This window comes from Sinocyclocheilus rhinocerous, unplaced genomic scaffold (genome assembly GCF_001515625.1).
Source record: "Sinocyclocheilus rhinocerous isolate Xijiao unplaced genomic scaffold, SAMN03320098_v1.1 scaffold450, whole genome shotgun sequence".
NCBI classification, from domain to species: Eukaryota; Metazoa; Chordata; class Actinopteri; order Cypriniformes; family Cyprinidae; genus Sinocyclocheilus; species Sinocyclocheilus rhinocerous.
In genome coordinates, this window is record NW_015653457.1 from 617,609 (window position 1) to 645,317 (window position 27,709).

At 37.9% G+C, this 27,709-nt stretch overlaps 2 protein-coding genes across 5 annotated transcripts; one reads left to right on the forward strand and one right to left on the reverse strand.

Moving 5' to 3' along the window:
• The first annotated feature begins 843 nt into the window (after positions 1-843).
• dzank1 (double zinc ribbon and ankyrin repeat domains 1) lies at positions 844-12,669 on the forward strand. Its single transcript, XM_016521873.1, has 18 exons — positions 844-1,008; positions 1,114-1,238; positions 1,321-1,475; positions 3,038-3,123; positions 3,188-3,305; positions 3,400-3,513; positions 3,599-3,691; positions 3,785-3,907; positions 7,306-7,461; positions 7,538-7,760; positions 7,844-7,947; positions 8,843-8,926; positions 9,301-9,391; positions 9,711-9,796; positions 9,907-9,990; positions 10,403-10,530; positions 12,224-12,298; positions 12,373-12,669. Exons 2-18 carry the CDS (start codon positions 1,130-1,132, stop codon positions 12,542-12,544), a joined length of 2,001 nt encoding a protein of 666 aa, XP_016377359.1. The 5' UTR covers positions 844-1,008; positions 1,114-1,129; the 3' UTR covers positions 12,545-12,669.
• A 267-nt stretch (positions 12,670-12,936) lies between these two features.
• On the reverse strand, positions 12,937-22,934 carry kat14 (lysine acetyltransferase 14). 4 transcript variants are annotated; one of them, XM_016521917.1, is made up of 11 exons: positions 22,855-22,934; positions 20,246-20,512; positions 19,958-20,079; positions 19,623-19,744; positions 19,344-19,525; positions 17,711-18,130; positions 15,202-15,782; positions 14,985-15,118; positions 13,792-13,967; positions 13,519-13,709; positions 12,937-13,440 (listed from the first exon to the last, which is right to left on the reverse strand). In XM_016521917.1, the coding sequence occupies exons 2-11, from the start codon at positions 20,502-20,504 to the stop codon at positions 13,267-13,269; spliced, it is 2,361 nt and encodes a 786-aa protein (XP_016377403.1). In that variant the 5' UTR covers positions 20,505-20,512; positions 22,855-22,934; the 3' UTR covers positions 12,937-13,266. The 4 variants fall into 4 exon arrangements, with proteins under 4 accessions (XP_016377403.1, XP_016377404.1, XP_016377405.1 ...); XM_016521918.1 differs by lacking the exon at positions 22,855-22,934 and adding an exon at positions 22,315-22,404; XM_016521919.1 differs by lacking the exon at positions 22,855-22,934 and adding an exon at positions 22,303-22,361.
• Between the last annotated feature and the right edge of the window lie 4,775 nt (positions 22,935-27,709).

Below are 27,709 nucleotides of genomic sequence, written 5' to 3' on the forward strand. Positions count from 1 at the left end.
CAGACACACAGACACACAGACACACACACACACACACACACACATACAGTATATTCCTTTATGCCTACTCTGATTCTTACTTCTTTTCTCTTACCTTTACTTTTTACTCGTTCTTCTCCTTCTTTCATGCTTTTCCCCTCTCCTCAAACTCTTTTTACATTCTATCACATTCTATCTTGCTTCTTTTGGGCTTTTCTACTGATATTCACTACTTCATCCCTTAGATATAATCATTTTAAATACTTTGTACTTTAGTACAAATTATTGAATAAGATAGATCTTAATTAAAAAAATTATTATTCTATTGTAAAATTAGCCTAATATATTTTTTTATTTAATAAATGTTATTCCTTCTTCTAAAATTGATCTCTGACATAATCATTACTCATTTGCCTGGATCTCACTGCATCAATATTTACTTGAAGTACAGTACTTGATTGGTTCTCAACCATATTTAATAATTCATATCCATGCTGAAAACAGTTTTTGCTGCTCTTTTGTGGAAATCATCTTTCTCATCATTCTCTAATGAACAGAAAATTCAAAAGAACAACATTTATCTGAAATAGAAATATTTGTAATATTGTTATCTTTTTATAATTGTTTCTATCAATTTAATGTATCCCTGTTGAATACAAGTATGTATGTGTATTTATGTATGAATGTATTTTTTAATACTAGTTCCAAAATTTCCAAAGCAATTCCAAACTCATTTTGTATTCCACGAAAGAAAGGAAGGGAACAGAGGTTTGGTTTGGAGCAAGGTGAGGGCGAAAAGAAACTGACAGAAGTGTCCCTTTAAGAACAGAAAGCTCGCAGCTGTCAGGCGCATGCGTACTGCTCAGTTGCTATGGGATACGTGCCGAGTCAACAGCGCGTCGAGCTGTGTTGTGTCTCATTTCAGAGTCGTTGGATACAGAGTTGTGTAAGGAAATATCGTTTATGTTTCAAATTTTGAGATACTTTAATCTACACAAATACTCAGGACAGTAGAGTCCTGAAGCCCATGTTTTCTATAGCCGTTTTATGCATGCGCTGAATTAAACAAATCGTTAATAAAAGTATCTCCATGTAGTTGTCGGACCCACTAATGTATTTTCATCTATGTTGCAGATTCAAGAGTGCAAACATGACAGCAGGTTCAGTGGCAGCACCTCAAATAATTCCCATTCGCATGCCGCCTCCAGGCAAAGCCAAGCATGAGATTGACTCCTGCACCCCTGTCGAGATCAAATCCGGTGAGTCAGTGCGGTTGTGAGGAACACGAGCTCGCTCCTTGCTGGTAAGATCTTCATGTGTTTTATAACCCATATTTCCCAGAATCCTCAGATGTGAGTGTCCTGTACACGCTGGACGGCAGTAAGCCGGAGATGATGAAGAGGCCGGGTTTTGGTGACCGCACTCTGAAGTACACTGAAGCTATTCGCTTACCCGTGGGGAAAGTGTCTGTGAGAGCCATGGCTGTCAGCACGTACGTACATTTTATGCTATGTTGTTTATAATAGGCTGGGACCTGGGTGTTTTTATCGATTACAGGCATCCTTATGTCCAAGGGGTTGATTTTTTTTTGTAAAAAATAAATAAATGAATAAATTAAATAAAAAACTTGTTATAAAGTGTATACATTACATTAAAACTGTCTTGGAACCTTGCCTTTATTATTTATTTTGTCTATTTTTCTAAAATATTATTTATAGTTTTATCCTTGTCCCAAACCCTATTTAGCCCCTAAGAGGACATGTGATGAGAAAAAAAATTGAGAACAAATGCATTTTCTCACAAACTATTGTGTTCCCCTGAGAAATGTTACATTCGCTCCTAAAACATTTGCGTTCTCTCATGAAACTATTTTTTTTTGTGTGTGTGTGGAGGAATACAAATGTTTTGTGAGAAAACACAAAAACATTGAAATATAATTTTTCCTCTTTTTTTTTTTTACCATCAACATGTCACTTTAGGGGCTCTGTACAAACCCATGTTTTTAATACTAAAATCATATTAATAATATAAAAATAAATCTTAAAATGTAAATAACATTAAAAATAGAATAAAACTTGTTACAAAACTGTTATTTTTTTATTATTATAATTTTTTTTTTTTTTTTACAAATTTATGATTACTTAAACAAAGAGTAAAATAAACAAGTTTGTATTGTGAAGCATTGGTATAAAACATCAGTTTTTTTATACAAATTTATATAAAGATTTATACAACCTGTCCCATAGTTGTGATGTCATTTTCAAACACAACCAACATTTTTACCCCTAATAAAGTTTTGTCAGTGAACAGCGTGAGATGAAATATGAGACATGATGGTGAAGAAAACAATCATGAAAAATCGTGAAATCAAAAAAATCATAGTAAATATCACTTGAGAACAGAATATTTTTATTGTACATCATTTTCAGTCAAGTTATAAATTTATTTAATTGTGTGTATTTTTATTATGCATACATTTCTGCAAAACTTTATTTTATTCTAAAAATGTTTAAAATGTCATTTCCATCAGCGTCATTTCCGTAACCAAATTCTATTAAAGGGGTCATATGATGTTGCTAAAAAGAACATTATTTTGTGTATTTGGTGTAATGAAATGTGTTTATGCGGTTTAAGGTTCAAAAAACACATTATTTTCCACATACTGTACATTATTGTTTCTCCTCTATGCCCCGCCTTTCTGAAACGCTTCGATTTTTACAAAGCTCATCGTTCTGAAAAAGCGAGGTGTGCTGTGATTGGCCAGCTATCCAGTGCGTTGTGATTGGCCGAATACCTCAAGCATGTCACGGAAATGTTACGCCCTTACCATATTGTGATGCCTTGTCCGGCCAGAGCGATGATTCAAAAACATGAAAACCCATTATAAACGAGGCATTCGTTGCATCCAGTGGGGACATAATTACGAATTATAATGACTTATACTGTCTTTTTACGCACTGCGTTGCATCGTGCCGCGTAAACATAAAACCATGTCTGAATTTGTGATCACTGTTATCTATTATACATCCTGTTTAACTTTTTTTCTCACTCCCACCAGAACCGGAGCGCAGATGGAGAAAGCCTCTTAAAAAACCTGACGAGCACTCAGATATCACGGGTCCAGAGAGAGACCGATTTCCTTAGGTGAGGTATATACGTTTATATTCATTATTTAAATATATTTAGATTAATATTCATCTTTCTGAAGATGTCCAAAGTGCCTGAGTCATCGCCCTTCGGATCCTTTCGCCCGGTTCTGCCTGCACTGTGGAGCACCAGTGCCTCCAATACCTGGTCAAAGACTGCCCCCTACTGAAGGAGGACAGGTACAACATATTTGGCTACTACAAAATTCAGTGATAGTCAGATAATAAGTGATCATTTCACAATAATATGAGTATTTGCTGTGATTTTTCATAGATGGGTCTATGTGTGCATTGTAAAACCATGGTGCCGCTCAATACAGCCACATGTGTGGTGTGCGAGTCTCCACTGACTCAACAACTACAGCCGCAGGCTAGTCTGAGACTACAGGTAAATTCTCACCTGTAGTAGATCACTCCTACTAGTATATGTACTTATTCGATCAATCAAGTATATTATATCCATATTATTCTAGGATAAGCTCATCTGTCACTCTTGTGGGACGGGAAACCCTGCTCATATCACACACTGTGTCACTTGTGAATCCCAGCTGCTTCAGCAAACCACAGTAAGAGCCCCGACTATCAGTATTGTCTTCTTTAGCCAGTCATTATTAGGATTGTGATAGGACACTATTATAACGGTGTTTATCATTCCACAGCCGGTTTTGAGTGGACAGAGAGCTGCACCTGTACCCAGCTCAAAAGGCAAAATGGTCTCCTGCTCCAAGTGCAATAGAGTCAACCACTCGGATGCTCGATTCTGCGACTGGTGTGGGGCAAAGGTGACAAACCAGAACTGTTGAAGACCTATTTCAGTCCATTTGTGTTGGTTTTGCATAAGTTAGGGGTCATCTATATATGAAGAGTTCATTTGCAAAAACCGATAAACGCCACTTTAAAAAAAATGAGCTGATTGCCGATACCCTAAACACGTTTAGTCAAAAAAGGCGGTTTTGTCCACTTTCAAGGCATCACGAGTTCACGTTTTACAGCAGAAGCCGACAAGCGCCCTTGTTGGTTTTGAACAGAAGCCGATAAGTCCATTTTAGCGAATCAGCGCACTGTATTCAGGACAGGTGACAAGGCTACTTTCACATTGGAAAGACGTGCTAGCTGAGAGGAGTTTCTCAACAACTACAGCCGCAGGCTAGTCTGAGACTACAGGTAAATTCTCACCTGTAGTAGATCACTCCTACTAGTATATGTACTTATTCGATCAATCAAGTATATTATATCCATATTATTCTAGGATAAGCTCATCTGTCACTCATGTGGGATGGGAAACCCTGCTCATATCACACACTGTGTCACTTGTGAATCCCAGCTGCTTCAGCAAACCACAGTAAGAGCCCCGACTATCAGTATTGTCTTCTTTAGCCAGTCATTATTAGGATTGTGATAGGACACTATTATAACGGTGTTTATCATTCCACAGCCGGTTTTGAGTGGACAGAGAGCTGCACCTGTACCCAGCTCAAAAGGCAAAATGGTCTCCTGCTCCAAGTGCAATAGAGTCAACCACTCGGATGCTCGATTCTGCGACTGGTGTGGGGCAAAGGTGACAAACCAGAACAGGTGACAAGGCTACTTTCACTTTGGAAAGACGTGCTAGCTGAGAGGAGTTTCACCAAAGCTGACTAAAAGTGATCGAGGATGGATCATTTCGACGAACTTGATGAACCTGTGATATCTTCTGCAGGGCGAAAAAGGAAAATAAAAGCTTAAACTTTTTCACGGAACCTTGTAAAAGCAGCGCGTTACAATGGTGAGGGAAAAGCTCAGTGTATTGTGTGTAATCACATCCATACAGTTTATGATCACAACAACAACAACGTTTGTCAGGCATCTACATTGTCATCTGAGGAGATTACAAAGATTAAACGAGTGTTTTTTTTAAACTCTAAAACATGAAATGTGGAGTTAACTGCTTTTGCCAAAAAAACGACTGTTGGAGTTATCTGCTTTTGCGATAAAACAAACTTTTAATATGTAAAAAAAAAAACATACTTTCAATGAACTTTAATTTTGTAAATTACCTGTATTTATTTAAGTTATTATTACTTAATCAAAACAACCCAACTGCAGTTTGATTGATATTTCTTGGAATGCGCAATAAAAAAAACGTGATTTCTGAAAAATAAAATAAAAATAGAGTTATCAGTTTTTGCAAATGAACTCTTCATATGTAAATGTCACCTACATGCAAGTGTGTTCAACTGTTTGACAAAACAAACTTTTAGCACATTTAATGCATTTAAATAGTACATTCTCTTCAAGGAAAAGTGAACACAAGTTTTGATGACTCATCTTGTTCATAGGGGCCTGTAGAATTTTTGTCCAATCAAATGCTCTGTGGAATGAGAATGCCCCTCCCCTTCATTACCATCTTTCTATTGGTAGCATTTAGCGGTTAGAATATCATATAGCATAGCATATCTATGGCAGGATCCATTATCATGTCAGAAAGATCATATTTATGAGTTGAACGCACCACAAAATTGTAATTACAAGTAGGAAACTCTGGGTTTCAGAGTTGGGGGCATGTCCATAAGAAAACATGTCACACACAATGGATACATCATCTGTATTTATGGAACATTTGTTGAAAATAATGGAATTGTATTAATGGATTAATGAAATTAATGAAATTAATGAAATTAATTTTTTAATTTTTTTTACAATCACAATCTTGCTTCCAACAAAAGTGGTTTGATGGCTGACGTTGTAATCACGACTTCCCAACTCGTAAATACGAACTTACCCAGAAGAACTTGAACCGACTAGACCTTTTGATCTGTACCACCTCAACGTATATTTGGCAGGAATTGTATTAATGGATTAATGAAATTAATGAAATTTATTATTATTTTTTTTTTACAATCACAATCTTGCTTCCAACAAAAGTGGTTTGATGGCTGACGTTGTAATCACGACTTCCCAACTCGTAAATACGAACTTACCCAGAAGAACTTGAACCGACTAGACCTTTTGATATGTACCACCTCAACGTATATTTGGCAGTGTTTGTATGAACTCAAATGCCGTGTGATTTTGTGTTTATACTTGCAGCCTGGCCACAAAGCCAGCTCTGTGACTTGTTCTCAGTGTGGAGCTAGCAGCCATCCTTATGCTAATTACTGTGGTGGCTGTGGTGTCTTCCTGGACGGCCCACCCAGGACGCCCTCACATGTAAACCAGGGACAGGATGCACCGGAAGCTGATCAGGTACAGTACACGGCCTGTTTGGTGCTCATTAAAAGCGTGCAGTATTATATCGTCCTCATCGCTCTCTCTCATATAGTCTTCAGCCACCTGGCAGGCAGTTCCTGCACCTGAATCAACAACTGTGCCGCCAGCTGCGGGTTTGCGCATGTGCGCAGCTGCCCAGACGCAGACGGTGGGTCTGTTTTTCCCGTCCAGCTCTGAGCTGAAAAAACGGAGCCAACAGAGGGAGGCGGAGCTTAGCAGACAGGAGCAGATGAGTGACAGGAAGCCCCTCCTCACTGCCGTTAGTCCAGGCCGAGGTAGACCACTGTACACTTTTCTTTTCCAAATAAATAAGTATAACTTCTATAGCATATGTTTATGTGGTGTGTGTATGATTCAGGATACTGGAGGAAGCAGCTGGATCACATTTGCGCTCATCTGCGCAGTTACACTCAGAATAATACTGAGTTCAGAGCTCTGATAGGAGAACCTCGGCTGGGCAGAGTAAGACCACTTTCCAGACCACTAAAAATTATAATTATAAATATTTTTATATTGTTATATATTATATCATATATTATTATTTATTATTGTTGTTGTTATTATTATATACTTTTATTTTGATTCCATTATTATTATTAATTTATTGATATAATTTACCTGTAGTCTATTATTGTTATTTTATTACATACTTTTGTTTTATTCCTGTATTTAATGGAATTGTATTAATGGATTAATGAAATTAATGAAATTAATGAAATTAATTTTTTAATTTTTTTTACAATCACAATCTTGCTTCCAACAAAAGTGGTTTGATGGCTGACGTTGTAATCACGACTTCCCAACTCGTAAATACGAACTTACCCAGAAGAACTTGAACCGACTAGACCTTTTGATATGTACCACCTCAACGTATATTTGGCAGTGTTTGTGTGAACTCAAATGCCGTGTGATTTTGTGTTTATACTTGCAGCCTGGCCACAAAGCCAGCTCTGTGACTTGTTCTCAGTGTGGAGCTAGCAGCCATCCTTATGCTAATTACTGTGGTGGCTGTGGTGTCTTCCTGGACGGCCCACCCAGGACGCCCTCACATGTAAACCAGGGACAGGATGCACAGGAAGCTGATCAGGTACAGTACACGGCCTGTTTGGTGCTCATTAAAAGCGTGCAGTATTATATCGTCCTCATCGCTCTCTCTCATATAGTCTTCAGCCACCTGGCAGGCAGTTCCTGCACCTGAATCAACAACTGTGCCGCCAGCTGCGGGTTTGCGCATGTGCGCAGCTGCCCAGACGCAGACGGTGGGTCTGTTTTTCCCGTCCAGCTCTGAGCTGAAAAAACGGAGCCAACAGAGGGAGGCGGAGCTTAGCAGACAGGAGCAGATGAGTGACAGGAAGCCCCTCCTCACTGCCGTTAGTCCAGGCCGAGGTAGACCACTGTACACTTTTCTTTTCCAAATAAATAAGTATAACTTCTATAGCATATGTTTATGTGGTGTGTGTATGATTCAGGATACTGGAGGAAGCAGCTGGATCACATTTGCGCTCATCTGCGCAGTTACACTCAGAATAATACTGAGTTCAGAGCTCTGATAGGAGAACCTCGGCTGGGCAGAGTAAGACCACTTTCCAGACCACTAAAAATTATAATTATAAATATTTTTATATTGTTATATATTATATCATATATTATTATTTATTATTGTTGTTGTTATTATTATATACTTTTATTTTGATTCCATTATTATTATTAATTTATTGATATAATTTACCTGTAGTCTATTATTGTTATTTTATTACATACTTTTGTTTTATTCCTGTATTATCATTTTAAAATTATTTTATTAATTTACTATTATTGTTTTTATTATATACATTTACTTTCATTCCATTATTATTATTATTAATTTGTTTTACTATTATTGTTATTTTTATTATATACTTTTTATATTAACCATTTTAAATAATAATTAGTTTATTATTATAATTTAATGAAGTAATTTACAATAGTAATCAAAATACTTATTAATAATAATATTACCATTCATTTATTTCTCTTACTACTTTAATTGATACATTTATTGTTTATTTATTAACAGTAAATGATCAAAGTAAATTTTAAAATGATTTTATTAATTTATTATTATTGTTTTTATTATATAAATTTACTTTCATTCCATTATTATTATTATTATTAATTTATTTTACTATTATTTTTATTTTTATTATATACTTTTTTATCTGTTTTATTATTATTATTAACATTTTGTGTTTGTCAATCTGCTCTCTAGATGTAATTTCAGTAGGAATCCATGTGCTTTTGCACAAGAGTTCACAACAAATTCAAGTTGGTCACGTAGGTCTTCGCCATGTTGAAACAGACTGCTTCGTACAATGCTAGACCTTTTTTAACTGAAATTTTGCCAAAATTTCGCTAATGCGAACGCATATACTTTTTTATCTGTTTTATTATTATTATTAACATTTTGTGTTTGTCAATCTGCTCTCTAGATGATATCTGCTGTTATTCAGGAGGATAGCTATGAAGTCAGTCTGCGCATCAGCTTCATCTCTGCCTCACCGGAGGGATCCAGGGTCAGAAACACTCCTAAGAGCTTTTATTTTAAGTCTAAAGAGAGCAGGGTTGCCAGGTTTTCACAACAAAACCCGCCCAATTGCTACTCAAAACTAGCCCAATCTATTTGGGGGGTTCCACCGATGCAAATCGCATTCCCGGGGGGTAAAATACACATTTTTTGGTGGGGTTCCCCTGGTAAAATTTGCATTCCAGGGGCTAAATATCACGTTATTGGGGTCGCTTCAACCCGCGGACATGAAAAACAACCCGTGGCAACAGTGTTAAAGTAGCCCAATCCTGCGGAAAAACCGCGGACCTGGCAACACTGAAAAAGAGTCTCTTGAGCATTGCATGTTTTTCAGTGTGTAAGATCATATACGTCTTCTTCCAGTCGTCTTCTGCAGGCCAGCAGAGCAGATCTGTGGCATCAGAGAGTCAGAACCTCAGTGCTGTGACAGAAGGCAGAAATTCAGCCAGTCTGGGTACTAACACATGTTTGCTTTTCTGTCAAGATGGGGCCTTTCCATTAACTTCTACTAATTTAGTATGTTTAAATAATTGTGAATTTTTTTTTTTTTAAATATGAAACATTTTAAATAATAATTAGTTTATTATTAATCATTTAATTAAATAATTTACAATAGTAATAAAATATTAAGCATCAAAGTATTTATTATTAATATTATCATTCATTTATTTCTCTTACTACTGTAATTGATACATTTATGATTTATTTATTAACAGTAAATGATCAAAGTGATGTTTATGACTATTTTCCTGTGTCATATGTTGTTTGTACAGACAGTAACATTAATACAGAAGTATCGTCAGTGAACAGAAAGAAGCAGAAAAAGATCTGGAGCTCAGACACGACAGAAAAGCAGCCGGTCAGTATCACACACACACACACACACACACACACATACACTGACATAATAACTGTTTCTATTTGTAAGACAAAGAAACATTTCAAAAGGATGGTTAATGTCTTTCTCAGGAGTCCAAAGACAGCCTGCTCCTTAAGGAGGTGGGGCCTGAGGGGCGGGGCCAGATCTCAGCTGTGCAGCAGCTATTGGATGAGGTGAGGCTAAAGAACCAATCACAGCGCCAAAAACTCCACAGCATCTTAAAGAGGACCTTCTCTTTTTTTAGTGTGTAATATAGGTATTTTTCCAAAATTTTTAAGGTGCGTTTTTGTACCCCTTTAAGGTCCTTTTTTTTTAGTGTTCTTTGGCAAATTTTCGTCATTGAAATATAGTAATTTCAGTAGGAATCCATGTGATTTTGCACAAGATTTCACAACAAATTCAAGTTGGTCACGTAGGTCTTCGCCATGTTGAAACAGACTGCTTCGTACAATGCTAGACCTTTTTTAACTGAAATTTTGCCAAAATTTCGCTAATGCGACAGCACCTTTAGATTTACTTGGGATCTTTTGTGTAGCTGTATATATTTCTAGAGGGTGTGTTTCAAATGTTGGCGCATCTCTGCAGGGTGCTGACCCAGCATGTTTGGGAAGTGATGGGCGTCCCGCTCTGGTCGCTGCCGCGCTAAACGGGCATCATGATGTCATTCCTGTGCTGGTGCAGAGAGAAGCTGATGTTAACCAGGCTTCTGGACCGTGAGTTTGAAACAAGTTCCTTTTGATATGTCTAGTAATAATCTGAGCCAATGCACAAGAGTTCACAACAAATTCAAGTTGGTCACGTAGGTCTTCGCCATGTTGAAACAGACTGCTTCGTACAATGCTAGACCTTTTTTAACTGAAATTTTGCCAAAATTTCGCTAATGCGAACGCACCTTTAGATTTACTTGGGATCTTTTGTGTAGCTGTATATACAGTGTTGGGGAGTAACTAGTTACATGTAACGGAATTTGGCAACAGTGTTAAAGTAGCCCAATCCTGCGGAAAAACCGCAGACCTGGCAACACTGAAAAAGAGTCTCTTGAGCATTGCATGTTTTTCAGTGTGTAAGATCATATACGTCTTCTTCCAGTCGTCTTCTGCAGGCCAGCAGAGCAGATCTGTGGCATCAGAGAGTCAGAACCTCAGTGCTGTGACAGAAGGCAGAAATTCAGCCAGTCTGGGTACTAACACATGTTTGCTTTTCTGTCAAGATGGGGCCTTTCCATTAACTTCTACTAATTTAGTATGTTTAAATAATTGTGAATTTTTTTTTTTTTAAATATGAAACATTTTAAATAATAATTAGTTTATTATTAATCATTTAATTAAATAATTTACAATAGTAATAAAATATTAAGCATCAAAGTATTTATTATTAATAATATTATCATTCATTTATTTCTCTTACTACTGTAATTGATACATTTATGATTTATTTATTAACAGTAAATGATCAAAGTGATGTTTATGACTATTTTCCTGTGTCATATGTTGTTTGTACAGACAGTAACATTAATACAGAAGTATCGTCAGTGAACAGAAAGAAGCAGAAAAAGATCTGGAGCTCAGACACGACAGAAAAGCAGCCGGTCAGTATCACACACACACACACACACACACACACATACACTGACATAATAACTGTTTCTATTTGTAAGACAAAGAAACATTTCAAAAGGATGGTTAATGTCTTTCTCAGGAGTCCAAAGACAGCCTGCTCCTTAAGGAGGTGGGGCCTGAGGGGCGGGGCCAGATCTCAGCTGTGCAGCAGCTATTGGATGAGGTGAGGCTAAAGAACCAATCACAGCGCCAAAAACTCCACAGCATCTTAAAGAGGACCTTCTCTTTTTTTAGTGTGTAATATAGGTATTTTTCCAAAATTTTTAAGGTGCGTTTTTGTACCCCTTTAAGGTCCTTTTTTTTTAGTGTTCTTTGGCAAATTTTCGTCATTGAAATATAGTAATTTCAGTAGGAATCCATGTGATTTTGCACAAGATTTCACAACAAATTCAAGTTGGTCACGTAGGTCTTCGCCATGTTGAAACAGACTGCTTCGTACAATGCTAGACCTTTTTTAACTGAAATTTTGCCAAAATTTCGCTAATGCGACAGCACCTTTAGATTTACTTGGGATCTTTTGTGTAGCTGTATATATTTCTAGAGGGTGTGTTTCAAATGTTGGCGCATCTCTGCAGGGTGCTGACCCAGCATGTTTGGGAAGTGATGGGCGTCCCGCTCTGGTCGCTGCCGCGCTAAACGGGCATCATGATGTCATTCCTGTGCTGGTGCAGAGAGAAGCTGATGTTAACCAGGCTTCTGGACCGTGAGTTTGAAACAAGTTCCTTTTGATATGTCTAGTAATAATCTGAGCCAAATGAATACTTTTGATCATCTGCGGTGGCCACAGGTTGAATAACACGGCGCTGCATGAGGCAGCAGCTCTGGGAAACCAAGGTCTGAGGAGCGTTGAGATACTCCTGGGGTGAGTTTCACAAACATTAATGATGATAAAATGACAAAGGTGTGTATTAAAAAAAAAATCTCGTTCTTGTGCAGGTGTAATGCAAGTATCAGAAAGCAGAACAATCGGGGCCAGACGGCGTATGATATTGCCGTGGCCGCCGGGAGCAGTTCTGCGGTCTCTCTGATGGCAGCTCACATGGGACAGGAACTGCTACAGCGCCACACCAAGGCCAGGAGCCCATCTGGACTGGATACGTTCTCTTGAGACAATCCACTTCTCAACCAAACCAAATCTCATCAGTGTCACTACATACAATACTTGAAGGTTTGTTTAGGCCCTCCATCTCACCAGCAAAGCTGACATATTAAATTGAAATTATTGCTTATTAAAGTGAGTTAAATGAGTAAAAGTGTGATTTCCTGGTTGTCACAGTGTATAAGAAATTATATATGTGGTGTGGACTCTGCTATTCTTTTAAATTTAGAACTATTTTTAAAAATCTTTATTCATATTGCTATAGTTATGAACATGTGTCTTTAATGTGTACTAACTTTTTAAATTAGTACCAAACTTCTGAAAGCACTTTTGACAGAGAAAAATAAATTAAAATGAGCCAACACAATATTAAACATTTTAATATTTAATTAACAGGTGGCAACATTTTTATCTGTGCAATTGTGTGAATACAAAACAAAACACACGTGGCAAAAATAAACACTTTTTTTTTTTTTTTTTTACTAAGGAAAACTAATTTAGCTGTGTTTATGATGCAGAAGGAGTTATGCTGGTGTATGTATACAGAAAAACAAATCCTTCGCTTTGGTTTAAACATTGAACCAAATATATAATAAGTCATACAAAGCCTTAAACAGGAAATAACACAACAAATATGACTGTGATAACACTCCCTGACTGGCATATCATGCGACGTCCGAGTCACATGACAACAAAGTTACACAATGTACAAAACCCAAAGCGTAGGCTCCTCAGCGGCGCAAGCGCAGGAAGAATGCATGCCTGCACTCTTTGCTGTCCACCGGGTAGTATTTATCATAAAAGTCCAGGATGTACTCCTCTGTTTTGAAGCCGAACTTCTGGTAGAGCAGCATGGCAGGGTTGCTCGCCGATACGTGTAGGGTCACATCCTTTCCCATGCAGGTCTACAGAGAGGAGAAAGGAAGGTTCCTGCATCAACTGAAGCTTGTAAACTCAACGTGGTTGATTTATTTTTGAATCACCTGAATGAGATGGTAGATCATGAATGTGGCGATACCAGCTCGCCTCCATTCAGGATGCACCAGCAGGAAGGAGATGTAGGCCTCGTTGTATTTCACATCCGGCACCATGAAGCCAAAACCGATCACAACTTTCTTGTAAAGCACCACCACGCTGAAATCGGGGTACTGGAGGCACTCTGATAGGTCGATACCTGATAAACAGAAGAACGTATTACGCCTACAGGACATAGTTTCACCCAAAATCTGTGTTTGACAGGATGAAACGATGATTACCAGGCCAGAAGATGTCTTGGCACATGGAGTTGACAGAGGGGATGTGATTGGGCCGCACATAACAGTAGTCTATAGGTGCATCAGGTTCAGCTACCCAAGACGGCTCCTTCTTGTGAGGATACGCACGGATCTCTGAGAGCAAACGCAGCTTCAGCGGCCGACTCTCATAGTCTCTCCTACACACAGTAATACACATTATCAGAAAAATATATATGGTTACAATGGGCGCAACTTAGTTTTTTTTTTTAGTATCTGTAAAAACCTTGGTCATTAAGGATGCACAAATTTTTAAGGAAAAGTTATTTCAAAAATACAATACCGCTCCGGTCCGAAAATGTTATATTTTTGAAAGAAATTAATACTTTTATTCAGCAAGTATGCATTTCAAATAAATGCATCCTTTTGAACTTTTGAAATGTTTCCTGAACAGCAAATCAGCATATTAGAATGATTTCTGAAGGATCATGTGACACTGTAATGATGCTGAAAATTCAGCTTTGCATCACAGGAATAAACTACATTTTATAATATATGAAAATAGAAAACTGGTATTTCAATTTTAATAATATTTCAAAATATTAAGTGTTTCTACTGTATTTGTGATCAAATAAATGCAGACTTTGTGAGCATAAGAGACTTTCAAAAAAACATTTAACAAATTTGTGTATACTTATATCTTTTAAAAATGTATTTTAATAATCTTAACTCATTTGGAATGTTTTGCACCTAAAAACCATGTATTTTTAAAGATGTTTTTATGTACCTCTTCCTGGTCTAAACTGACCCGAATGCATAGGTTTAAGAAAAAAAGAACAAGGTAATAGTAAGATTATTAATGTGATATATTCAGATTTTTAACATACATGACCACTGCAATGAAACCACTTCATTAAAAAGATAGAATAATATTTTATCTATTTATTTGTAGTATTTTATCTATGCAATGATTAATTACTCTCTACAATCTAATTGCTCATCAATTCATGTTAATTAATTCCTAAAGTAACTAACATTTTCAGTATATAAAGAAATCCATTTCACGAACCTGAAATATACAAAATTTGCTTCATTTCGAGACAGACTTGCTACTATTTGCCATCAAACTCTTATTTCAAAAGAGCAAGAAAATCTGGTTTTCCATGATTCATCAAATCCCAATGTAAGATTGAGTAAATGTTCAGACGTTCATGTACCTGATGTACGGCTTGAGCACTCTGGATGTGTAGGGACTCTTGATGGTCTGATCCATGCAGGCATCAGTACCCATCAGCCTGTGCCAGAATGACACTGTGGGCTGATAGAACCCTTTCCTTATGGTCACTGTTGACTGGGGAGCAAAACAAGACTTTTAATGAGTTTCTCAGTAGGAGTTATAATACATAGTACTGTACATATTTTCTTCTGGTTCACCTGAAAGCGATCAAGTATACGAAGGTCCTGGCTGGTGGTTCTGTATTTCCCTTCTCCGCTCGTCCTGTGGCTGGCCAAACCCCCTTGTGCCCCATACACACCTCCCACCAGGCTGAGTGTAGCGCTCACGGCCTGATCCACGTCCAGCAGGGGGAGCCCTCGCTCTCTTTTGGCCTGCCGCACGAATAGCTTGCGATGCAGTCTTTTGGCCTGTGGCGTGACGGCCAGCGCTTGCGGACATGCCTCCAGCCTGTGGAGCAGCATACGCTCCTCGTAAAGGCTGATGAACGTGTAGCGCGGGGTGGGCAAAGACACGCAGCCCCCGCCCTTATCCTGGAGAACCTTCCTCCGCTCAATGCCACGCCCCTGTCCCGCTGACAACAAGCCTTCATCCCGGCCCTCGTCTTCCTCACCATCTCTACCCCGCTCTTCATCTTCACTCTCCAGTTCTTGTTTGATCAGCTCTGCTGGACGTATCTTTTTCCTGACCATAATGGTGCCGGTGGCCAAAGGCATGCTGGGAGGGGGAATATACTCCATCCCGGGGTCAATTACGCCCTCGGGGTCCAATTCTTCATCGTCTGGTCGAAAGTAATACAATGAACACAGTCAACAAACAAGATGCTGTGACAAATCCTAACACTTTTTTTCTGTTTATTACCAAATAATAAATTATAAATATATAATAGGAGTGGTTGTAGTGGTTACTAGGTGTCTCAAAGGTGTTCTGGTTGGGCACTAGGACGATACTAGGGAACTATGGGTGGTTAGTTCCCTAGTAACAGGTGCTCTGGGTGGTTGTTAGGGTGTTGCTATGTGGTTTTTAGGCTGTTCTGAGTGGTCATCTCATCAATAAGATGTTGCTATGTGTCTGCCAGGGTGTTTTGCATGGTTGTTAGGATGTTGCTAGAGAACTATGGGTTGTTACAAGGGTGTTTCCAGAGTGTTCTTGGTGGTAGTTAGGAGGTTGCTATGTGTTTTCTAGGGTGTTCTGGGTGGTCATCAGTAGGATGTTGCTATGTGGTTGTTAGGGTGTACTGGATGGTCGTTTAAAGGAACACTCCACTATTTTTGAAAACAGGCTCATTTTCCAACTCCCTTAGAGTTAAACAGTTGAGTTTTACCGTTTTCGAATCCATTCAGCCTATATCCGGGTCTGGCGGTAGCACTTTTAGCTGTAGCTTAGCATAGATCATTGAATCTGATTAGACCATTAGCATCTCGCTCAAAAATGACCAAAGAGTTTCGCATTCCGGCGTAATAATCAAGGAACTTTGCTGTCGTACCATTGGTGCAGCAGGAACAAAGATATTACGCAGCGCCTGAAAATAGTCCCCAGCTAGGTAACTTCCAATGTGACCGGCACTAAGTTTGTGTAGTTGGTTATGTTGACGGAAGTTAGCCTATTTTCAGGTGCTGCGTAATGATGTAACTTTGTGGTTGCCCGAATGTTCCGCATGGTTGTTAGAATGTTGCCAGGGTGATCTGGGTAGTTGTAAGGATGTTCCTTTTTGGTTGCTTGGGTAGCTAGGGTGTTCTGGGTGGTCATCAATAGGATGTTGCTATGTGGTTGCCAGGGTATTTTGCATGGTTGTTAGGATGTTGCTTGAAAACTGGGTGGTTACAAGGGCATTTCTAGAGCATTCTGGGTGTTTGTTAGGATATTGCTATGTGGTTGTCAGGGTGTTTTGTGTATTTGCTAGGGTGTACTGAATGGTCATGTACTGAATGTTCCTATGTGGTTGCTCAGGTGTTTTGTATGGTTGTTACAATGTTGCCAGGGTGCTTTGCATGGTTGTTAAGATGTGGTTGTACAGTGTTCTGGGTGGTCATCAATAACATGTTGCTATGTGGTTGTCAGAATGTTTCATGGTTGTTAGGATGTTGCTTGGGAAGTATGGGTGGTTACAAGGGTGTTTCTAGAGCGTTCTGGGTGGTTGTTAGGATGTTGTTATGTGGTTGACCGAGTGTTCCGCATGGTTGTTAGAATGTTGCCAGGGTCAATAGGATGTTGCTATGTGGCTTCCAAGTTGCTTTGTGAGGTCGCTAGGGTGTTCTGGATGGTCATGTACTGAATGTTCTTATGTGGTTGCTCAGGTGTTTTGCATGGTTGTTAGAATGTTGCCAGGGTGCTTGGGTTGTTGACTGCCAAGTGCCAAATGCATAAACATTCATGTTTATCATTTGGCAGTCGCTTTTTTAGAGCAACTTTGAATTCACGGTACACATTTTGTCAGTCTTTGTATGCTAGAATGTTGCCAGGTTGTTCTAGGTATTTTGTACAGATGTAGCTATTTGGTTGCTAGGGTGTTCTGGGTGGTCGCTAAGGTATTCTTGGCAGTTCTTAGAATGTGATTGCCATCTGTGGCTGGTTGCATAAACTTCTTATTATGTAACTGGCCCTTTCTCCCTCAAGGTAAGTCTATGGCATCTTTTTGCCCATTTTAGCGTCTTATCAGGCGTCTACCATAAACAGGTGTTTGCTCGGTTAGCAAGTGCAGCAACTCACCATGGAACAGAGCCTGAGGGGGCATGACATCTGGGATGAGATCGGCCTCTGACAACAGACTGGGCGTAGCAGAGTGTGAGGCGGGCGTTCCAGGGGTGGAGAAGTCAGGCGAAGGGGAGGGGGAGGGAGAGGTGAGCGGGGTTCTGTCGGAGGAGCTTAGAGAGGAAAAGTCAATGACTTCACCCTTCTCCAGATACGACTCTGACCGCCGCACACGATTGCCCAGTTTGACAGGTGTGGACGAGGCACTGCGGTCTAGAAACCCGGCCGCTTCCTTTTGTGCACGCCGGATCTCTTTAGCCTCCTGTGTTCGGGAACGCTTTTCTTTCAGCTGTATGGCATTCTCCACTGGGTTCCTACTTCCACGCTTCCTCAAACCCTCCACGGTGATTATGGGGTCCAGGGACGGCTTCGACACAGCTGGAAAAACAGCATGTAGATCCAAAAATGTTATAATGAAGGAAAAATACTGCATTACAAAAATACACAGACATTAAATCACTGATACCAATAAGCCAATAAATATTTTCATGTTATTGCCTTTAAACGATGGCTTCTATCCACCTTATTTTTTTTTTTAATGTAAGAGCGGATGGGGCCATTTTTTACTTAAATGTGTGAGGCTTCTGGTTTCATCCGCTAACAGTTATTTTAGTTGTACAAAAACAGTCCGTTATCCTACTTAATATTGCAAACTGTTATTTGACATCATATCATTTTAATTGTATTATCATAATCATAAACACACTGGTTTGTAGTGCAAATGGTTTTACCATTTACTGCACTTTGTTATTCTTCTAGTTATTTACCAATAGCAGCTAATGAAATGAAAATCTTGCATAGTCACAGAAAATGGCTTACTTACACATTGAAATAAGGTGAGTACTACTATACTTCTATTTTATCTAAATAAATCTGAGCAGCAGTCAATCAACAATTACCCGCGCACACCTGTAGGTAATCAATAGGCGAGTAGGAAAAATGACCACAAAAAAAAAAAGTTCCAATATCAAAACATTTGCAAGTTTGGATAATGTGCAGGATTTATTATTTTTTGTTTTGATCTAAATACATTTAAAATAAACACTGGGTCTTTTTTTTTTTTTTTTTGAGATCTGCTACAAATTACAACTAACAGAGTTATTAAATTAATAAATTAATAATGAATTAATAAAAATAAAAATTAATTTAAGGTACGATAACCAGTATGGTACCAATATATTGTGCAGCTCTTCATTTAAAGTCAGCATGAACTTTAAATTCACCCTATGTTATTGTGAATGATTCATTATACATTTTTGACAATTTTTTTTTTACCTTGTAATATTTTTTATAAAAAAAAGACAAAAATGACAGACCTCCAATAATTTAGTCTGCTTAAACCATGTCCCTTTCTTACAAATGACTGCAAGCTCATATTCAGATCGGCCTCCATCCAATCAACAACCGATGCATAGAACCAATTCCCCTGCATTATTTTCTTTTCAATAGTGCATTTTGCCTGGATGTTTGTCACAATATGTAAAGAAAATGATCTGTCGCTACTTCTGTTACGCTGAATTTTTTAAATAAACCTATATCAGTTGACCACTATTCAAAACATGCTGAACCGAGGGACATTAACTAGTACTACCTTTGGCTTTGAGTGAAGCCGCAGAGCTTTTCTCCCCCTCGGGCCGTAGAGTAGGTGGCCGGTTCTGAACTAGCTTCCACCAGCCGGGTTCTCCAAACTCCTGCGCTCCTGAACGGAAAAACGTTGGGCTGCCGACAGACAGACACCCTGCCACGGTGCTCCACCATGTGGACGTCTTCTTTCTGAGCGTTTAATCATAAAATGTAAAGATATTTATCTTTTAGAATCAGGTTAGAGTGATTCTAAAACAAAATATTAGGTTTTGATACTCAATCTCACCTGGAACCAAGTAGGAATGTCCAGTGCCGACTAATAAATGCACAAATATCTTCCTTCCATCTGAAGTAACCTTGTCGTCCGGTGCCCTCTAAAGACAGGTTATACATGGCCAACATCACCACCTATAAACATAAAATCAAACAATTCAGAGACCATTTTGACCGGAATACAGAATCTCATTAGTCTTCATTATGAGATTTTTCTTTATAGTAATGTTGCATAGGTCTGTACAAGCAATTTTTCTTTGAGAACAGACACTGAAATGTTCTTTCTGATACTTTTGTCTAGCTAACTAAATATGGTTTCATTTATTTTAATTGCTCCAGATTGTGTACCTGCTGCCAGGTCAGCCTCATCCTCTCAAAACTCTCCTTCCCGTCTTCCGCGCAGTCCGAGCAGGTGAACTTGAAAAAGTTGTCTCCTTTCAGGTAGCTTGGCTGCTCTCCACGTAGCTGCGCTGAACCACACAAGCACAAAGAAAAGAAAGACAGCTCTGAGACTAAGCACTTTTTCAGATCAGTCTTTATTGAGTGAACAAATGCATCACAAGTTAGCCATCGCTTCTTAATCTGATCACATGAGGGCGTATCAGATGTGTCGTCCCCTTTAGTTGGTCTTCTCACCGGCCGGGATCCATTTGTGGCACTTGTCGCAGTAGAACGACATGTCTTCGTTCCAGCTTCCCTCTCCGTCCTCCCCGACATCGCTGTTCAGAGAGTCTCCGCTCTGGTCGTGAGACAGATCCACAGACGCCTGGTCCTCCGACTCCACAATGAGCAGAGTTTCTCCCTCCACCTCACCCTCCTCCAGACCCTCAGAGGCTGAAGTGCACCTGGTCTCTTCGTCCTGGGCCGCGAGACCCCTCTGGTCCCCAGTGTCCATTTTTCAATCTAATAGATAAGAGGAAGTGATTAGATAGAGTGTGAAAGACGCTCGAGACAGTTGACAGAATTGTGTTGTTTACTGATGATCATTATCATTTTTAGGTTATGCCAATTTGAACCCTTCCAAGGGCAGGAAGATGCAAAAGAGAATTTAAATCAGTATTTCCACGCTGTACCGAAATCAAATACTTAAATAGTATGCAAACAACAGTACGCCAAAAGCATAGTGTGTCCAAATTCAAAGTATTCGAAAAACAGTGGGCGAAAAGTACTTGGATGACGAGATTTTGAAGCGTGCATTCGATGGACACTTTATCCCATGAGGCCACAAGAGAGGATTAATGAAGAGCAATGAAGCAACGCAACTGACGCTGGTAGGTCACATGACTGTGACAACATGGTAAATGTAGCACAATGTAGGCAAGGCAAGGCAAGGCAAGTTTATTTGTATAGCACATTTCATACACAATGGTAATTCAAAGTGCTTTACATAAAAGAAAAGAAAAAAAAAAAAATCACAACAATAAAACAAGGAATTTAAAAACATTGAAAATGATTAAAACAATTGATTTAAGACTGTCTAGCTTTGCCTAGTTCCACATTGAAAGCACGAAGGCTATCTTTATATATGCTATAGTGGATTTCAAGTTTAATGTAGCAAAATGTAGCAAATGTAACTCAACCTGTATCTTATTGCATCTCATTTGCATGAATTTGTGCTATTGTTTGCCTTTTTTTTCTTATTTTATGACTGTTTACTGTCTTAAATAATGTTTGAACCTTAGATTAGTTGGAACAGAGAATATTGGAATAGAGCATTGTAAAATGTCACTGCTATCTTAAAATATTGGTGTCATAACTATCTTATCAATTACAATAGAAGAGTACATGGTTGGTCCAATCATGTGACACTGAAGACTGGAGTAATTAGGCCTGTCACGATAACAACTTTTTGTTGTGCGATATATTGCCCCAGAAATTTATATTGATTATTGCGACAGGCCTAGTGATGCTGAAAATTCAGCTTTGATCACAGCAATAAATTATATTTTAAAGTATATCATTCTAATATGCTGATTTATTATCAATGTTGCACAATTTAACACATCTTTGCTGAATAAAAGTATTCATTTCTTTAAAAAAAAAAAAAAAATCTGCTGACCCCAAACTTTTGAACAGTTACAGTGGTGTATATTGTTACAAAAAAAGATTTTTATTTTTGAATAAATGCTGCTCTTTTTAACGTTTTATTGATCAAGGAAACCCGAAAAAAGTATCACAGGCTCCAAAAAAATATTATGCAGCAAAAAATGTTTCCAACATTGATAATAAATCAGCATATCAGAATGATTTCTGAAGGATCATGTGACACTGAAGACTGAAGTAATAATGCTGAAAATTTAGCTTTGCATCAGAAATAAAATATATTTTAAAGTATATTAAAACAGAAAACAATTATTCTAAATTGCAATAATATTTCACAATTTTACTGTTTTTTCTGTTTTTGATTAAATAAATGCAGCCTTGATGAGCACAATAATTTTATTTTATTTTTTTTAATTCTGACTTATCCCAGACTTTTGAACGGCAGTGTACGTTTTCTGTGTTTTTTTTTGTTTTGTTTTGTTTGTTTGTTTTTTGTTTGGCGATTAGCTACCACAGTTTACCATTGTGGAAATTGTAACCACGGTATTTCAGTGGCAACTCTTACCAAAAGATTACCGAAATCGTGAGAGAAACCTGAGTAACAGTTATAGAACTGCAAATTAGCAGTAAATAATAATAATGTGTTGTACCAGTCAGTCTACCTAATCGGTTTATGAATTGTGTGGCGGCGCGCTTTCAGCTTCGGCTCCGAGCGCTCCAGATCCCGCAGAACCCCCTCGCGCAGCCTCTGCGAATGTGACAGACGTGCTGTTACAAATAAACACTCCACAGTTTATGCTACTCGGATGAGATATTTTAATTAATATCAAAGGTACAGCTAATGGTAAGTTTCTATACCAAAAACACGGTATTTGTTATACAGTAAACATTTGTTAACAGTAGCTTTAACACACATATTAACTGCAACAACAACATCAACTGCCCGAGTTAAAATAAACGTAGTTCTCCGAACAAAACATTTCAGCCAAAATATCACAGTAACTACCGTTAATATATGAAAAGTATGTGTTTTGTACTTAATGCATTAAATAAAAAAGCGAAACAGGGTTCTCTTGCACATCTTTACTTGTTTTGATAGCATGCATACTGTACACTACAGGAAAACTAGAATGAATACATGAATAATAGTGCCTCATAAAGGCATGGTGTTCATATAGCTAGTAGGGTAAGAGTGTTTTTACCTGCTTGTCCCAGTTCTGCTTGATATGAACGCCTGCGACGGTGCTGATAGTGAGCACTATCGATAATCCCAGGACTGCCTTAGAGGTCGTAGACATAGTTTTCGAGCATTACTGTAAAATTTTAGTACAGCAGGATACTAGAAGGCTTGGGCACTTTGGAAACAGAATGGAGTGGATTCTTTTGTGGTGATTTCAATAGGATGTCAGGCGTTTCACTGCCGCCTACCGGTCAGGAGCGGCGGTGTAGTCAGGAGGAGAGCCGATTAGTGCGCATGCGCAGTGCTCACATAATAACATCTTTTGGTTATTTAATCGGACTGCCAGATTTTAGGACTTTTTATCACATAATTGAATTGGAAAATTACTTGCTTTGATTTTCAATGTATAGTACGCCTATATCATATTCCAATCCAAACATGACCTAATATTATTATGCAACATCTCATTGTCGCAACAAATACATAAAGAAATGTTCATAATATACACACTGTATGCTGCATACTTACTAAATATGGTAGTGTGATATTCCTAGCATAACCGTTGATTGCAGTGACTGCATTGAACTGTTGTTTCAACATATTTAGTACTTGCAATCTAGCCCAACATGCTTATCAACTCGACAGGGTTATGGGTTTATCAACTCAAAAGTACCATTTCTGGTGTAAAGACTGATTATATATTGATCTGTCAACAAAAATCAATGAGAAGGCAAAGCAAAGATGTTGTTTTGTGAAATAACATCTTTGCTTCCTCACTAAGTCTTTTCATTTTTTACTTCCTCTTGCCTGAAGTCTGAATCCACATGTTAAGAGTCAGAATGTATTCTGCACATCATCCCGTCCCTCTTTCTCCTGCAGAAGTGTGTTGGACTCCTCAGTACTGGACACAATGTACTGGACAAAACTCAGCATCTGAAGCGCAGTGTGTGTGTGTGTGTGTGTGTGTCTCACTGAGTGACAACTTACACAAGGAGCAAGTTACGAATGAATTTATGTGATTTTTTTTCACATAAATCCAGGGTTGTGTGCCATCAGAAATTAACTGTGAATGTCTTTTGAATTCAAAATCAATTCCTGACTTTGAACTGAAGTGGAAAACAGAAAGCAGAATTGTAAATCAAATGTGAATTCAAGTAGAATTAAACCTGAATTAAATTCAGCTGTGTATTTCTTAAATTAAATTTCAAAGTGTATAGATTTTTTTTTTTTCAGAATGAATCACCCATGAACATTATCATACACATTATTTTCAAAAATAATAGTAATAATCAATGTTTGAAATATCAACTATGCATTTATATTTTATAATTAAAAAATAACTTTGATTTTATAGATCATGCATTGATCTTTGGTGTAGAATTTACAATTTTACAAAAACAATTTTTACTCAGAAATTTCACAAATCATTACAAAGAAATGACAAGCAACATTGAATTAAACATGAATTTTTTAAAATTTTATAAATAGCATTTTCTTGTAAAATGTACTCTTAATAATCCTTTTATTTACACCATCAAGAAATAATTTTATGGTGAAAGAACTTTTCAGAATGCTCTGATTTACCCTTTAAAATGTTTTATAAAATGGACTTCAAAACATCGGTATGTTCAAATCAATAGAGATTCTGATTTAACTTACACTAAATTTTAAAATCAAAACTTTTACCTGAAAACAATGTTGATGTTCTGTACAATTAAAATCTGGTATGATGGCTGTGTTTATTGTTTTGACATCAACAGTAATTTCTGTGTAAACTCAGTTTAAAGAAATACGGCTAATAATTTGAGAAAATGTATTTTACAGGGAAAAATAGGCGTAATTAGTCAATTCTTTATGTAATTCTTTATATTGAGTTAATTAAATTCTCCTGTAGTGTGCTTGTGTTGAATTTCCTTCATGTCGGGCATGTTTTTGCCCGACCCTGCACACCCACAATGCAACTTTCATTATGGTCAATTGTTTTACTGTGGAAAATATGTATGTGTCTGTGCGATGGTCAAAGCTTGAGTTCGAAGGATGAACATGCACATCTGGTGTTTGGAGTTGCTCAGCTGCATGTCCTGTGGGGTTGCAATAAAGGTTTGTTTGATGGAACACCCCTCGTCAGTGACGGCTAAAGCAAACATCCAGTGTACTCCACCCCCTCACCTCCATGGCTCTGTAATTGTATTTACCGCTGCTGGCAGATGTGCTTGTTCCCAAAGACCATAAACCGCTCGGGCTCAAATGGGGAATTTGGAGCCTAAGCAAATATGTTGCCTTGAGACTTTCAGTTTGCATGTTGGTGGTGAATATAGGGAATGTTATCTCTGAAATGCTGTCGTGTGTATTGGCACATCAGTACCACCAGGAACAAGTATTTTGGCGTATGGCCATTTTTTTTCAGTCTTATCTTATGCCTTTTTGATGTGCCGTCCCATCAACACACCGTAGAAGCAGATTTATCAGCTGGGTGCTATAGCAGCATCCTGCAAGACATCAGCATGGGAATGGATGTCTCGGTACTAAGTAAATAGATTCCCTGGCTGTTTGTTGATCCGTAGACTATCCTTTTCTTCATCAGGTCTGGAAACGATGTGTGATTGGCTTCCCTCCAGATGAGCGACAATGTTTTACCTGGCCTCGCTTGAAACAGTTTCCGAGAAAAAGAAACATTCTGTGTTAGTGCGAGTGGGTGGATTTGTACAGTGTTGACAGTGTTTTAGAGGTATCTTCAAAAGTCCAATGACCTTTGGAGCAAAGCTTTGGGGGAACATGGACTGATGCAAGGTTTAAATGGAGGCTGACTGAATAAAACCTCTAAAATGTTCTTGTTAGAAGAGATTACATCATTGTGTACATTATTTGGTGTAATCAACTACACAGATGCAGAGGAAAATACACTGTAAAAAATATCTTTTAAAATGTAAATAAAGATTGTTGTTAAAAAGTACATTTTACAAGACAATACTATTTCTGTCTTTTTACTTAAAAATTGAACATTCACTTCAATGTGTTACTTGCCACTCCTTTGTAATTATTTGTTAAATTTACTAGCAATATCTGAGTGTAAAAAAAGTGTAGAAGCCGGTTTCCACCTTAGAGTAACGTCACTGCAATTTTATCTCTCACTTGCTACTTTATGTCTCATAAATGTGAATTTTTTTGTCTCTCAATGTAACTAGCTCTCTGATTTTATTTTAAATCTGGAAATTTGACTTTGTTTCTCACAATTTCTGAGTTATTTCTCACAGTGCAACTATATCTTGCAATTGCAAATTTATCTCAAACAACTGCATCTTTATTTCTCACAATGAGACTTTATATCTTGCAATTGTGACTACATATCTCACAATGTGACTTTATATCTCGCATCTGCAAATATTTTTGAAATCGCGGCATTTTATGTTGCAATTGCGAATTTATCTAAAATGACTGACTTTATTTAGCCTAATTTAATCTTTGTTTCTCAAAATTGCAAATATTTGTCTTAAATTCTGACTGTTTGCTAATTGCAAATTTACATCTCATAGTATTATTTTATGCCACATAATGTGACTATATAAGGCCTCATAAGTACACTTAAAAAAGTAATTGCATGTCTCATCAACAAGCTGCATGTTTTAAGGTGACATTCACGTGTAGGTTGAGTTGCACACTTAAGTTCTCAATCTCAGGGGATATTTAACTCAATAATGTTTGCACCTTAGCAAGCACCACTAACAATAATCATACAAACATTACAAATACAGTATAAATTTGTTTGCAAAGGCTTTAATCCTTAGCAAACAGAGCAACAAAAGGCCCTGCTTGTTTACTTAATGAATAACGGGGGTAAAAGCAAAGAGCATGCATTTTAGGAGTAGCTTCAGTCAATTATTTCTCATCTTTACATGAAGGCCTTTCGACACATATACAGCACAACCTAAATCCTAACAAACAGTAGCACAACACGATAAGACTCTCTTTCCACATATGTGAACTATTGATCTTGTAAACAGTTACTCTGTGACAATTATTTGCCCTCAGTGTAAACTGTAGTTATCTCAGATTACTGGAAGTCTTCAGAGCTACTAATTACATAACCTACACAAATTTGAGAGGAACATATTGCCATTTAAGCTTTATTGAAGCGAACAGGGGAAAGATAATGGGTTTTGCAATTGCTAGCAAACATGTTTCTCAATATTCTCCCCTTCTAGTTCAGTCAAGGCTGACGATACATGCTTTCTTGCACCTTAACTCGCAAATTGTAGTGTTATGTTCTACGGTAAGCATTTAAACAACAACAACAAAAAACCTAATCCTGAGAAACCCTAACTTTGGGACTGAACTCTTTCTGCTCTGTTTGTGCTACATAAATTAATTATGATGACCATGTGGATTTGAGACTTGTGCCTGGCCGAGGATTAAATGGGGGTGAAATCTCAAATATCTGGCTGCCATTTAGGCACTGCCCCTTAGCAGTTTGCAAACGGTCACAGAAAAATTCTCCCATCCCATCCCACAAAAGTGCCAGTCTTTCTGAAATGTCAAACTACCATAGCATTACTGATGCCTTAACCTCCCTAATACCACCAAAGTACCTTTTAAGGGTAATATTAGAAAATTGGTCTCTTGTGTTTAAATGTTTAAATAATGCTTTTGAAGTATTACATCCGATATTTTATGTTTATATTTGAAATACTTCCATCATTCACTTCCATCCCACCGAAAACTCATAGCCCTCAGCGCTTCCCATCGCATGCTTTTGGATACTACGCGTGACGCAGTTGGTTTAAAGAGCGTTGATTGACAGGCGCTCATCCAATCAGATGTAAGCATCAGATCGCGCATCAGCTTCACAGGCGGACGCTGCGCCAACTCGCAAAAAGTGC